The sequence below is a fragment of the Pelodiscus sinensis genome, chromosome 9 (assembly GCF_049634645.1).
Source record: "Pelodiscus sinensis isolate JC-2024 chromosome 9, ASM4963464v1, whole genome shotgun sequence".
NCBI lineage: Eukaryota > Metazoa > Chordata > Testudines > Trionychidae > Pelodiscus > Pelodiscus sinensis.
Genome location: NC_134719.1, coordinates 29614542 through 29629690, shown reverse-complemented (window position 1 = coordinate 29629690; position 15149 = coordinate 29614542). Strand labels below are relative to the sequence as shown.

The 15149-nt window shown below is 43.3% G+C and overlaps 2 protein-coding genes across 5 annotated transcripts in view; one reads left to right on the top strand and one right to left on the bottom strand.

The window, feature by feature from the left end:
- The window catches only part of SPATA1 (spermatogenesis associated 1), a 35492-nt gene extending 27151 nt beyond the window's left edge, over positions 1-8341 (bottom strand). For 2 of the 4 annotated variants that reach the window (XM_025183183.2, XM_075936356.1), the window contains exons 1-4: positions 7435-7585; positions 5846-5977; positions 2960-3066; positions 61-178 (exon numbers count right to left, since the gene is read on the bottom strand). In XM_025183183.2, the coding sequence (XP_025038968.2) occupies positions 61-178; positions 2960-3066; positions 5846-5887 (267 nt within the window). In that variant the 5' untranslated portion in view covers positions 5888-5977; positions 7435-7585. Of the gene's footprint in view, positions 1-60; positions 179-2959; positions 3067-5845; positions 7316-7434; positions 7586-8149 lie in introns of those variants that run through there. The other 2 variants (XM_075936354.1, XM_025183182.2) reach the window with 2 other exon arrangements.
- GNG5 (G protein subunit gamma 5) lies at positions 7791-14284 on the top strand. The gene is made up of 3 exons (XM_075936357.1): positions 7791-7871; positions 10561-10716; positions 14040-14284. Exons 1-2 carry the CDS (start codon positions 7791-7793, stop codon positions 10684-10686), a joined length of 207 nt encoding a protein of 68 aa, XP_075792472.1. The 3' UTR covers positions 10687-10716; positions 14040-14284.
- Positions 14285-15149: the final 865 nt, after the last annotated feature.

The following is a 15149-nucleotide window of genomic DNA, read 5'->3' as shown; positions in this document are numbered from 1 at the left end:
GTTTAACAGGATCAAAAAATGCAAAAAAAGAAATGTAGGGAAAATGCAGAAATAACTTACCACTGCTAAGTTTTTCCCTATATGTTTCAGAAATATAAACTTATCTGCAACTGCATCTTCACCCAGGAGGTCTCCAAGATGCTCCCGCAGTGCTCTCAATGTGACATGACGCGATACCCTAGAACAACATTATTCATTATTGCATTTAAAAGATCAACTGATGGTGGCTATTTAAATGTACATGTGTCTCTGAAATGCCGCATTTCCAAATCAGTCAGGCTTGGTGCGTCAAAATCATGATAGTGCATCACAATATGATGATAGTGTGAATCAAATGCGACCACTACACCACCTGCAATGTGTTCACATCTCAGTAATCCAAACAAAAAGCAAAGGGACAAGGCCTGCAATTTGAAAAAGCTGTGGGAAATACTCTTGCTTGTCTGACTCCAGGAAAGAAAACAGCTGGGAATTACAGTGAGAGTATCTGTGCAAGCCCAAAACTATGGAATGAATTCTCCTGGGAACTAAGGTGTATTACAGATGTTCTCTAAGGCTACGTCTAGACTGGCCCCTTCTCCGGAAGAGGCATGCAAAGCAGGCAAGTCAGAATAGGGAAATCCGCGGGGGATTTAAATATCCCCCGCGGGATTTAAATAAACATGGCCGCCGCTTTTTTTCCGGCTTGGGGAAAAGCCGGAAAAGAGCGTCTAGACTGGCGCGATCCTCCGGAATAAAGCCCTTTTCCGAAGGATCTCTTATTCCTACTTGCAAGTAGGTTTATTAGATGATAATAACAAGATGGTTTATTAGATGATGATAAACCATCTTGTTAGTCTTTAAAGTGCTACATTGTCCTGCATTTTGCTTCAGCTACCCCAGACTAACACGGCTACATTTCTATCACTATTTTCCATAGACAGTAGTAGTTTGATGAAGAATTCTTCTGTTGACTTAGCTACTGGTTCTTGGGGAGGTGGATTACCTACGCAAATGGGAAAATTGCACCCATCAGCATAGGCAGTGACTACACAGAAGCAATACCGCAACGCAGTTGCAGTGGCATAGCTGTGCTGCTGTAACATTTGAAGTGTAGACAAGTCAATAGATATCAAGGTAACAAGTATATGGACCTCTGTAGAATAGAAATGGGACAGAGTCAACCACATGTATTTGGGAATGGCCTCTCTTTGGTTGGCTGCCTCCTCGTATGCTTTGCCTTCGCTTGCTGTCCATGCTTCAAGGATGATTTCCCATAGCATGGGACCTTTTGGGATGATATTGTGACATTAATACATTATGAAATATTTCAGATAGCATCTCATGACTCAAAGCTGACTATTCTTTTTATTTTTTTGTATATTCTCAGGCTAGATAGGTGGACTGGAAAAGTTCAGTTTAAAAATAGTGTTAATATTTTATTAGAACACAAGAATTTATTTGAAAACAGATATATGTACTCTTTTTGCCTTTCAATCATATAAAAAAAACCTACCCTAATTTTTACCTCAAAAATGTTACCCCCAAAAGTATTATTCATTCTTTGTCTGAACCTTTGAGTGTCAAGATTTAATTAACAATAAATTTTGGAGCCTACATAGCAACTTTTAAAAACAAAGCTTGAGCATATAATGCAAACACAGATATAATGCTTACTGCAACACTGAAACATTAACATAATGAACATTTGATATGTTTATCATAAACTAAACAGGTACATAAAGTAATACCATCAATATGTGTGCAATACCCATACTTTGGGTTGCTTTGGTATTTTAAACCCAATTTCTACAATGTAAGATCTCTCTCCGTGATTAGTTTTCTTCTCAAAGCTCCACAAAGAATGAGGAGGTATATTTACTTTGGCGTCCCTTCATACTTTGTAAGGAACTCTTACTGGGACTCTTTTCAAGGACAACTAGCTGTCCTTTTGGTATGCTGAAGGCTTATCATGCAAAAGGAACATTTCACTGAATTAGATTGATACCTGATATCTTTAGATTGTTTTGATATTCTGTACCTTCTCTGCACTCTCAGAGTGCAGTTCTTGTGAGTCAAGATTAATCCCTTTCCTTAACTGTGATCACAGACTAGGACTCAGATGGTCACTCATACCAACATTACCTGCCTTCAGTAGGAAGTCAGGGGTAACATTCTTTTAAAGCATGTCAAATAGCGTCTTCTTTAAAATTAAATTACCTATAACATTCAGTTCCTTTTGTTAAACTAATTAGTGGTAAAATTAGTGGCAAAACTCTTATTACAGCAAAAAGGCCAGGATTTCAGCCTTAATATTATGTATGTTACAAAAGAGAAAACATTCAGAAAATAAAAAACGTAAAAGGTTAATTCTCTGCTTTCTATTGCAGGGTCTGGTAAAAATATTTTAGAAATTTAAGCTCTGATTCTACAATGAACTCTGCCCAGGAAAAGGCCCATCAATTTCAATGGGTTCCGAACAGAGCTCATTCTGGGACTGGAGTGAAAGACATGCAAAGGAAAATAAATATTGATCTGTAATCATCTCAATTGTATGCATTACTCTTGTGGAATTCATGCTGCTGTCTAATCAGCCCTCCAACATTATGTTTTTTTTAAAATGAAGTCAGTCTCTCTTTCTGTCACTAATTCCTTTTTGGGAAATGCATTCTAGTGGTCCAAATTTCTGGCTGTGGTGGAGCCAAGTTTGGCATAATCCAAGAAATGCAAAGTTGGCTATGTGTTGGTTTTGGATTCTGGAAGCAATGTGCTATCTCCTGGATTCTGGAAGATCAGGAACCTCAAGGGCTGTGCTAGCTGAAGCTTTCTTGAAGTGGTTCCCTAAAGAGCTATCCAGCTCCAGGGATTAACTGAAACACAATGTAAAGGAATTTCTCACAGGCACCAAGTTAAGAATGTGCATACGTGTATGCAGGATTGGGACCTAAAGCAGCATTTCTCCTCATTATTTAACACTCACCTTATAAATCCAGCTGAAATGAATTTACTAGTAAGATCTGCAGAAACTGTATTTAATTTGAAGTTCCATACTTCTTCTGGGACATATAAAACATGAAGCTCTACCAACTAAATGCAATCAGAGAAGATTATCTCAGTTATAGACGTACACTAAACATTTAAGTAATAAAAAATATTAACACAAGGTGAAATAGGGATGTTAAAATGTGTTTATTTTGATAAAGGTGTAACAGCTGAAATTTTCAGTGGTTACACATTTACACATGGGGGGAGATGGCTCTGCAGGAGCTGGTATACGTGGGAAGCTATCTTAAAAGAGATGGGAGGTTGGGGAGGGGGCAAGCAGGAGCTGGTGTTTGCAGCTTTTAAGTAGGCTCCCCACAAGCACTGGTTCCCACCTACCCCCTTCCCTGTACTGCTGCCTCTGATACAGAGGCTACATCTGTACTGCAGGGTTTTTGCGCAAGACAAAAACTTCTTGTGCAAAAGTGCATCCACACTTCAAAGTGCATCACTTTTGCGATGTGCTTTTGTACAAGTGAGTGACCACACTGCATGGACGCTCTTGCACAAGAAAGCTCTGATGGCCATAAAGCTCATAAGCTCTTTTTGCGCAAGAAACCCCTGAGGAGCGTCCACACATACCTTTTTGCGCAAGAGCTGTAGCACAAAAAGGAGTTATGCCTCATAGAACACCGCAAAAAGCCCTCTGTTCTGTCGATTGACAAATAGCTAATATGCTGAGAAATGTTTGTCATGGAATAATTATCAAAGATACCTTGTAAAACATTTTTGCCCTGATTGTAGAGATTCACTTATGCAAATTAGAATTTTTTAGTGGAACTATAAATTTGGGTCCAATGTCTCCTTTCTGCACCTCACTCCAAATATAGTTTTATAAAAATATAAATGTTTTCTATATTAATAAAAATACTAATGAAGAGCCAAAGCCAAGGAAATTGTCTTTGGTCGTAAGGTTGCAGCAGAGGAATTTACACCTCTGAGTTTGTTCCAGACTGTTTGCAGACTCGTGCAGATATATTATATTATATCAATTTACACTTTGGTTCAATATTTTGCAGGCTGTCTCTGCAACCATAAGTTCCAGGCAATCACTTTAAAAAAAGGAAAAAAGAAAACTACTTTCATGTGGACCATATAAATAAATCATGAGGGCTGGATTTGGATCGCTGACCATATGTTTGACATGCCGGTCTGTGCTGCCTTGGCAACTGATGATGCTGTCAGATATATTAACCAATAAGTTACACCATAAACAGGTCATCAATCAATTTCAATGGACAAACTGTTCAGTGTGGAAATTTTCCCCAGAAATATTCAAACTATTTTATCTTTAGAGATGGGGGAGAGGAGGAGCTGTGCTGTTGTTGGATATTACTTTCCTAGTAATGGTTGGAACCAACTGGAAATAACTGAAGACCAAAGAGACATGTGTCCTCCCAAAATCTGCACAGTTTTAAGAGCCCGATGCAAAGTCTTCTATTAACTTGAAGGGGCATGTTTCAGGGCCTCAGTGTAAAACTGTGTGGTTTAAACCCTGGCACTCAGAAGCTTATGGGCATCAGGGATGGTGTAGACGGAGTTTGGTCCTGCCTTGAGGGCGGGGGGCTGGACTCGATGACCTCTTGAGGTCCCTTCCAGTCCTATTATTCTATGATTCTATGTTTTAGACTCTGATTCTCTATTACTCAGTGCTCTTTGTAATGAAAGATGTTCTGGGGTTCAAGCAATTAGGTGTCAGGGTTCAAACAATATATTTACATTTGTAACTGATGTAGTCAGCCCAGTGATGCTGGGCTATAAACTTCCAAGCCTCGAGTTGCCTACCTCAGACCTGGCATAAATTAAGCATGGTCTCCAGTACTTTGCATCTTGTGTATTCATGTACATCTTTCTGGATCAGAATGCTGGTCTTTAACAACTACTTTGCATGATGTAAATGGTCATCTAAAGCACAAGGCCATGGAAAATCAGGCCATTTCTGATCCGGTTTTACTCCTTGCCTCCCCTCAGAGACATGGAACAGAAAGGAGTGTAGGACGTTCATCTTAATAATGACATTCACAATGAGGCCCTGACACTAGGAAAAATTTTCAAAACATTTCCCGGGTGCTAACAATTCTATCAATAGTGCAAGTACCCATGTGCATATGCCAGTGACTGCTGAAACCAAGATTAGATCTGCACTGAGGAGGATTAGGTGGCATTACGCTTAAAACTGAGTTGACCATAGACGCCCTGGTGATAGTTGAGCTCCCAATATTACTTTTTTTGGTGCAGCTGAACCAGTGGAAGCAATAATGGGATTTTTTAAAAAAAGTTTCCTAGTGTATAAATGGTCTAGATAAGCTCATATAAGCTTTAGTACAGGGGCAAGGAACATTTTTAGGGTCAGGGGCCACTGATACACAGAAAAATCGGTCGGGGACTGCGCACAAGTGAGAAGCAAACAACTCTCCCTGATGTGGCTCCCAACTGAGAAGAAAAATACTCCCCACATTCCCCTTGCACACCAGAGACTAGAAGGGCCCAGGCTAGCAGATTTTGTGTGCTCCTGGCCCATGGAGGAGGGTGGTAGGGTGGGGTTGGAGCGCCCGTGCTGGCTCCCCAATGTTGGTGAAGAGCCCCGAGTGTTGGGGGGCCAAATCCAGATAAGCCGGGGCCTGCCTTAGGTTCCCCACCCTTACTTTAGTGTCTATTCCCATAAATTTTTGGTAATTAAACATAAACTACACTTTTCAAGACAGCTTGAAAGTAAGTGTCTAGGTTCTTCACACATCTGCCAGAAAATGTTGTACAGCAGCAATTTCTACAATTTACAACAGTTATACAGGTTTTCCTAAATATCAAGATGAAAAGTTCTCACCTCTGATGTTGGAGGTCTAGTTTGACTGAATGACATATTCATTGGTGTCTGTAGTGGGTCACACTGAATTCCAAGTGGATTTGTAAATTTCTTTTCTATATTAGCATTGCTTAAGAAGAGTTATAGGAAATCCTGTAAGTCCAAAATGGTATTTCATTCAGTTTGAATCTGTTTCCACTTCATTCAAAAGTTTAAGAAGAAAGCAGTAGAGAGCTTATAAGAGGGTCTTTCATTCAGGCTGATGGCTTTGCTTCCAGCCAAACCTGACAACAAACTGAAAGGAGTCAAGTATTGACTAGTAAGCTTAATACTCTCTCTGATGTGAACACACCTTCTATACAACTAGATATCACCTAAGTAACCCAGTGAATTGCATAATCGCAGACCTGCAACTACGATTTGCATTAGTATTGTATGTAACATTTTTAATTCTTATTTAATCAAAATATTTAATTACTGTATATAGTTGTCTATATTTTTTACAGTGCATCTAACAAACACAAGATTTCTTCTAGTGTCTGGATTTATGTTTGGAAGGTGGGCAAGAAAATGGCAGAGTCTGAAGCTAAGCAACCATCCACACCTGTGACATTTCAGCCTGCAAGTCAAGACAGAAAAGTATTCCAAGGACACTTAACTCCATCCATGAAGCAAGAGGATATGGGAATGGGCAAGATTCTGTATCAATCCTATCTACAGATACGCACACTGAGCCCAATACCCAGAATTTTCCCGCTATTTGACTCTAAGCACTACAAGGGCTTGAATGGGAGCAAATACAGTGCCAGAGGGGCAGTCTCGGGAACCGCATCCTGATGATTCAAATACAGCTATGGAAGGCAATCTGTTTTTTTGCCGACTCTGCCCCAGGCTTGTGTGATCTCATGTTGGGCAAGTTGCAGCTTTTCCGTCCCCACTTGTAAAAAGGGCTAATACTCCAAGGCGAGCAGGGAGGCTCCCTACTCTTGGATCCTGGAAACACCCTGGCTGTGTCTAGACTGGCCAGTTTTACTGGAAAATCAGCCGCTTTTCTGGAAAAACTTGCCAGCTGTCTACACTGGCCGCTTGAATTTCCGCAAAAGCACTGACTTCCTACTGTAAGAAATCAGTGCTTTCTGCGGAAATTCTATGCTGCTCCCGTTCGGGCAAAAGTCCCTTTTGCACAAAACTTTTGTGCAAAATGGCTAGAGTAGAAAGCTGAGATTTGTTTTCTGCAAAAAAGCCCCGATCGCGAAAATGGGATCTGGGCTTTTTTGTGGAAAAGCGTGTCTAGATTGGCCACGGACACTTTTCCGCAAAAAGTGCTTTTGTGGAAAAGTGTCTGTGCCAATCTAGACGCTCTGTTCCGAAAATGCTTTTAATGGAAAACTTTTCCGTTAAAAGCATTTGCGGAAAATCATGCCAGTCTAGACGTAGCCTCTGGGATTGTGGTCCGGCAGATACAACACAGCCACCAAGTTACTCTGTTATTTTGTATGTTTCTTCTTCAGTCTGTTACTCTATTTACCTACGGTGCCGAGCTGGCCGGCCGAGGGAGGCGCGCCTAGGTAACGCTCCGGTTCTCCGGGCACTCAGAGGCTCTGACCCACCTCCCTGGCGCCATCCCGCCCCGTGTGGCACGGGCCGGGGCAAACCGCGACCCGAGACACCGGCGCCGGGGTGCAAAGGCCTGGGGAACACGCCGCTGTCGGGACACCTAGGGGGCTGTATCGTGACAGGGACGTTGGCTTTCGCGCGAGGGCTTCCTGCGCCGCCCCACTCCCCGCCCCCGGCTGCCTGGGGCGGCTCCGCCCGCAGCCAGGCGCTGAGCGCGGCTACAGCGCCCCCTCAGGCCGGCCGGGCCGGCGGCTGCGCAGGCGCCGGGGCAGTTTGGGACGGGCCGGAAACTTCGTGCTAAAGTTCCGAGCAGCGCCTGGCTCCGCACCGAGCCGCTCCCCGCCGCGCCATGTCGGGCTCCTCCAGCGTGGCCGCCATGAAGAAGGTGGTGCAGCAGCTGCGCCTGGAGGCCAACGTGAGCCGCGTGAAGGTGGGAGAGGCCGCGGGACGCCCCGACCCCGCGCCTGAGGGGCAGAGCTGCCGCCCGCCCCGCCCCTCGGCCCCCTTCCCCTGAGGCGGCTCCGTTCCTCGGGGCTAAGGGCCGGGCGGGGTCCCTTTGACGGGGGTCGCTCTGCCCCGCCCGAGGGGTAGCGGGGCGCGGCGATAGGTGGCGGCCCCGCCGTGCAGGCCCCGTTGGGTGGCCTGGCTCGCCCCGTGTGCGGGGCCGCTCGGTGCGTCCACGGGCCTGACCGCGCCCCGGCCGCTCACTTCCTGGGGTGCTGCTGCAAGGCGGAGCTGCCGCCTCCGAGCCGGCGGGAGGCACCGGCTGGGCCCCTTCCCCCTCGCGCCTCTCGCGGCGCCGCTCTCCCCGGCCCCTCTGGGAACAGAACTCGCTCGCCCAGGCCAAGCTTTTTGTCAAGTGCCAGACTCCAGAGAGGGGCGGAGGGTGTCGGGGTCCATTCCAACGGATCTGGCTTGGACCCGCGGTCTGCCTGTTGCCCACCCTGGCCTGGGCTGTTGGAGGCCTCTCTCCTTTGGAAAATGCAGCTATAAAATGGAGACGACCCTGCAGCCGTAGCACATGCTAAGGGGGCAGCTGTGAACTTTCTGGCTGGGATAGGCCTCCTGTCAAACTGGCAAGCTGCCGTTTGCTAGTCTAGTCTTTCAAAACAAGTAATTGGGAAGAATCATTTTACTTCTCTATTTTCATGTAGCTACAGCCTTTTGTTAAAGTTACATGTGTAGACTTATTCCAAGCATAATTTCCTGGGGGAAGAAGGGATGGGAGAATGAAGTTAACTTTATCTGAGGCATAGGGATCAGTTCATAATGCATGGTCACAATTGGCCTTGTTCTTCCTTAAAAATTATTCCTATTTCATGGAGAAGACTTAATAAATGTGTAAAGCAACCTTCTCCACTTTGCTTAGGCTGGAATTAAAAATATTAACATGGATTTTTCACATTCTTGAGGACACACATTCCTTTTGCAGTATATTTATAAAAAATGGTATACTAGCATAGTTCTTATTCTTAAATCTTGTTTTTTAGTTTTAGCTTCTCGCACTGAGGTGGGAATTCCAGCTATCATGCTGCAAAACAGAGCAGCACAAAATGATTGGATTAGCAGTGTGGAGCAGTTGAGTCCATGCTGCTTTATTACTCCTACCAACACCTAACCTTCAGTCTACCACACAACCACCTCAAGTTAAAAGCACTTCTTAGTGTTCACAGGAGCTAACCTCATGGGCTGTGTCTAGACTGGCAAATTTTTCTGCAAAAGCAAGTACTTTTGCGGAAAAACTTGCCAGCTGTCTACACTGGCTGTTTGAATTTCCGTAAGAACGCTGACTTCCTACTGTCTGAAATCAGTGCTACTTGAGGAAATGCTATGCTGCTCCCGTTCGGGCAAAAGTCCCTTTTGCGCAAAACTTTTGTGCAAAAGGGCCAGTGTAGACAGCTCAGATTTGTTTTGCGCAAAAAAACCCCGATCGCGAAAATGGCGATTGGGGCTTTTTTTTGCGCAAAAGCGCATCTAGATTGGCACAGACGCTTTTCTGCAAAAAGTGCTTTTGCAGAAAAGCATCCACGCCAATCTAGACGCTCTTTTCCGCAAATGCTTTTAACAGAAAACTTTTCTGTTAAAAGCATTTGCGGAAAATCATGTCAGTCTAGACGTAGCCATAGTGAATATAAGAACAGCCATAAGGGGTCAGATCAAAGGTCCATCTAGCCGCGTCTTCCCGTTAAGGATGTAAATGACTAGTCAAGTGATTACTCGGTTACTTGCTTCCCTCTGCCCCCCACTGCCTCTTTATCAGAGGCAGCAAGGGGCGGGGAGAGGAAGAGCCTGATGGCTCTTATGTTTAAAATGCATAGCTGCAGTGATGGCAATGTGCACCCCCCCCCCAATCGACTAGTCAATGGAAATTCCATCGATTACTTGATTAGCTAACGGTTATTTAACATCCCTACTTCCAACAGTGGCGAATACCAGGTGCCCCACAAGTAATGAACAGATCCATCCTGTTGCCCATATCCCACTCTTTGACAGAAGCAAAGGACACCATTCCTACTTGTCCTGGCTAATAAATTCATGGGGGATAAGTCTATCAATGCTTACCTAGTTATTTTTTTTAAACCTTATTAAAGTCTGTTTTCTCAACATTCTCTGGCAAGGAGTTCCACAGTTTGATTGCCTTGCATGAAGAAATACTTTTGTTTTAAATATGCAACCTGTTAATTTCATTTACTGATCCCCTTGGTTCTTATGGGAACAAGCAAAACCATTCATGATTTTGTACGAGACAAGCTTTTAGAAACAAAGGATATATAGAACAACTGTCTCTGGGGTAGATAGATACCAGTGTATAATTGCAGGTCTTGTAAACTAGAACTACTGTTCGTTCAATGCTACTTCAGCTTGAAGGACCTGTATACATAGTAGCAAAAAGCAGATTTTAACATGCAGAACTGTACACCTATTATCTGAAGGCAAGACCAACTTCCATAAAATAGTATTACTGAATGCTATAGTTTTGGTTTGACTGAACAAAAATTAAAATTCAAGTGTTGTGTGTAATAAAAGCTAGCTGTACATGATACAGCCCTCTGATATTGTAGACTGTTGCAAGATAAAATTTCCTGTGAATGCTAACTTAATATTTATCTTATAATTAGGTTTCTCAGGCGGCAGCAGACTTGAAGCAGTTCTGTGTGCAGAATGCACAACATGATCCCCTATTGACAGGAGTGTCTTCAAGTACAAATCCATTCAGACCCCAGAAAGTCTGTTCATTTTTGTAATTTGATGAACTATCTTGATCTCTTTCAGTGGTAAGTTTTTAAACTATAAACAACTAGACTTACCTATTGTTGCCCAGGTCCTTCAGGACAGGGGGCTGACAGCATGGGGGAAAGGGAGGAGTAAGAGACAAGGCAGGGCCTTAGATGTGGCAGTGGGTGGGGAGCAGGGCAGGAGGCTGGAGGGGAGGGGGTCAGAGTGAGGATTGGGGTGGTGAGGAATGGGCTCAGGGAGGGGATCCAGCCTATGGTGATTTATTTTTCCTCTCCTCTCCCTACCCCCCAGCTTTGCAACCAAAGGATAGGGTGCAGAAGAGCTACTTAGCCAGGCTGGTGGCAGGCAAGATGATGGAGCAGCAGCCCTGCTGCCTACTCTTAGTGGTATAGTGCTCTCCAGTGGCCACTCAGGAGCATTGCATTCTTCCTTTTCCAAGTGCAGGACAATGTAGCACTTTAAAGACTAACAAGATGGTTTATTAGATGATGAGCTTTCATGGGCCAGACCCACTTCCTGGATCTGAGGAAGTGGGTCTGGCCCACGAAAGCTCATCATCTAATAAACCATCTTGTTAGTCTTTAAAGTGCTACATTGTCCTGCATTTTGCTTCAGCTACCCCAGACTAACACTGCTACATTTCTATCACTATTCCTTTTCCAAGTGATGGAACACAGCCCCATTCCTGCCACTTCCCGTTTTCTTGGCACAGCCAAACCATCACTTGGTTTTGTTAGGATAGAAGAAGTTGCACACCAAATTTAGGAGGAATTTTTGGACAGACTTAGATATTTCTGAAATATATAGATGGATGATACAAGCTTTTTGTCTTAATGTAAGCTGCCATCAGGTCAAACATTTTAAATGTATACAACATTACGAAGTATGTTTTAAAAATTTCTAAATTTTCACTAAAATGTACTGCTCCTATTTCCTTACCAAAAAATTTAGTGCTAGTGAACAATATTGTTACAGTCCTAAAACCTTTTTATGTATTCTGGCAGTTTGAGTCTCCATGCACCCATGCCAAGTTACTTCAATGAAACTTGAAGGGCTCACTTCTAAAATAAAACCTCTGTACTACAATTGCCAATAATGGTGTTTGTGACATGAAGCATTGTTGAGTTGGAACTATATCAAGACCACCAATTCATTTAACAGAAGTTTCTATATTGATAGCCAAACACGATTACTTTGTCCATTGTTGACCTGGGCTGTATTTGAGTGGAGCAGTAAAATGACTCAGGATTTTATTGGATTGTCTAACACTACTGCTGATTATGGAATTTGACTAAACTCATTTGGGTAGAATGGATTAGATAGGTGAGTCAGGATAGCAAAGAATGCTGCTAGTGATTGTTTCAGACTGTAACATTATCTGTTTAGAAACACAGGGATTAAAATTTATTTTTAGCAAACTACGTGCACATCACCTGAAGTTAGTTTGTAGAAAGTAAAGCTATACTTGATCATGTGTTTCCCAACAGAAATTTGGCAACAGTAAGAATTTCTTAATCCAAGTTTTATTTGTTCTTCCCATTTGATGTTACATTCCTCTAACTGAAGGAAGCTTCCAAAAATAGTGATAGAATAAAATAGCATAATAGTACAACCTACATGCACCCACATATCATATCTCCCAGAAGGCAGCCCCTTTCCCGGAATTAACCACACAACTAGATAAAGAGTGTTCTTATCCTTGTGTGTTAGAAGTAAATTCTGTCCTTCCCTTGAATAATTCCAGAGACATGAAAATTGTCCTCTATTTTATATTTGTTCCTTTACCATTTTGTGCTAACACAGTCTGTGTTCCTACAATGCCTAGGAAAGTTACAAGAAACACTAGAGTGAATAGCAAGATAGCAGGTAAAATTTTCCAAAGACTAGTTTGAACACCAGATTAGAACAGTATGCATTTGTCTAAGGTTGTATTTTCACTTCCTGTGAATTGGCTGTTAGGTTACTTTCACTTGAATTATAAAAATGGATTCTTACCTACAACTTTGTCATGCTTTTTATGCAAAAACATTCCTAATATGAATTCATACTGCAGCATTTACCTAACTGTTAAATTTTTACTATTGTTTCAAGAGTCAACCAAGAATTCTGTGGAGGAGCTTAATAATGTGTAAAAGAAGCCTAGTGTGGATTGGTGACCTGTTAGTGAAGTAGGCAAAGTTGACTATAGTATCAATTTTGCTCTACACTAAACTTTTCTTAAAAAACACACCCACACCTAGGAATTAAGAGGCAGTGGTAATCAACTCCTTTTACTACTCTTCCCCTCCCCCCCAAAAAAACCCCTTTATATTTTTCAAGTCTCAACCCCTACAACTTGGGGTGAGGCTAAAACAGCATTCCCTCTAAGATTTCCCAACCATGAGCAGGGTGAGTTTTGGCTTGTGCACCAATATTGAGATCCCATGTGCTGGTTTGGATGTGTGCCACCCATCTTAACACACATTCCTGGCTGCTGGGGCAGAAACACCTCCCCCCCTTGTGGCAGGTCCTGTTCCCAGCCATCGGAGCAGACCCACCCGTGCTAGTCCTGTTCCTGGCTGCTGGAGCAGACATTCCTCCCTCCCTCCTTCCCCCCCCCCCCAACATGTTCTGTTCTCAGCTGCCAGAACAGACCCCCTCCCCCTGCCATATAGCAGCCCTAGCCACCAGAGCAGGCCTCTGCCCCCCCCCCCCCCGGTCTGTTGGCCCTGCCAATCAGAGCAGCCACGTGCTGTGTAGCTCTCCAGAGGTGGTGGGCCAGGAAAGAATCTTGTGTGCAGCCATACACCTTGTCAGCAGAAATGGATGTGGCAGTCCATCGTTCCTGCTGACAACAGTTTAAGCATATCATCTGTAAAAGAGGTTTCTAACATCTCTAAACCAATTTTTATGGGGGCAGCCCTCTATGCGGTGTTGAGGGTGAGCCACAAAGCTTAGGAATACTTGGTGGTGATGAAACAAAATTATTGTTCTTGGTTTGCAGCACTAGTGGAGGCAGTAGCTGCTATAAATGTGGGTATTTCCAAAGCAAAGGTGATATTTAGAGGAGAGAGAGTTTGCAACTATTGATGCTGTAGGAATAAATTTGCCCAACCAGTTTAACAAATCCAGCATACAGGAGAAAGAATCCCTTAGTTAGATTCTGCCTCTAGCCCTGCTGTAAACCACCCTACGGGGGAGAACTGATCATACAAACTTATTACAATAATAGGCACCCTTTGCCCAATGAGCTACTTGGGAAGGTAGACTAATTTATACCTATTTAACGGTGTCCTCTATAACAAAAGATAGATTTAGGAGTACTTTCAAGCATACCTGCAGATCATTACTTTTACTCAAGCCAATTTTTTTGTCTTTTCAGATCTTCTAACACCTTTTCACAGCTGCTGTGTGTGGAGAGAATGTGACTCAAGGAGTGGCGTGGTTTGATGTCTGTACAAAAGCTTAGCCTTAACAATGTGCCAAGTTAACTGTAAATCGCTACTGTTGTCAAACCTCTTACCATCTACCTCTCCAAATGAACTGTGTGCTAGCTGCAAGAACTTTCTACTTCATGAGGGAATCAGTTTTACATACCAAGCAAAAAATAAAAATGTTTTGACTTAATCTCTTTTTGGAGTTACTTTTCCTCAATACTTCTCTGAAGTTACTTGAAATATATATTTACTGAAATGTATGCTCAATTTTGAGACAGGTGAGTTCCACATCCCTAACCTGTAGCAATTCTAACTGAAGCCAAAACCACTCAATTTCTTCAGAAGTACATCATCCATGCCCATAAAAGTTGATGCTCAAATGCTGAAGCCACTGATCTTTGTTTTGCTCATTATTTGCAGGAGAGAAGGACCTCTCTTTTCTCCCCAAGATACATAAAGCATCTTCATAATTTAAGTTATTTTGCTTTTAAGAACAAGACTGACAGCACCTCAGGAAGTCAAAGCTGTCCCCTCTTGCTGCTGGCTGTGGGGTTCCGCTCAGGCAGCAGCAGAAGGGCTAGCATTAATGGAGCTAGAACAGGGTGTCCACTTGGAAGAAAAGGCAGGGTGGCTGCAGGGCCCCACTGGAACCTCAGCCACATGGCTCTGCAGCTACCCTGCCTCTCCTAACCCCTGTATTCCCATCCCAGTTTGAATGCTGCAAATCAGCTATTTTCAGTGCTCTGAAAGGGCAGGGGAGAAGTTGCTGAGTGTGGGGCCCCTGGCTTTTCCCTATGGGTGCTTCAGCCCCAAAGCACCCACAGTTCTGCTAGATCATGGATGTTGCTGTATTACAGCTTTTTAGCACCCATATAAGGGCTATCCTTGCTCTGAGGCAAATTACTCAAATTGCCTGTGTGTGTACATTAAGACAGGAAGATCTACACTTTCTATATTTTTGGAACATTAAATTGTGTATTTTAGCTCTTAATTGTCTTAAGATTATACATGTCTCTACTGGCAGATCTCTCTTTACACTCCACCTCTCACAATAT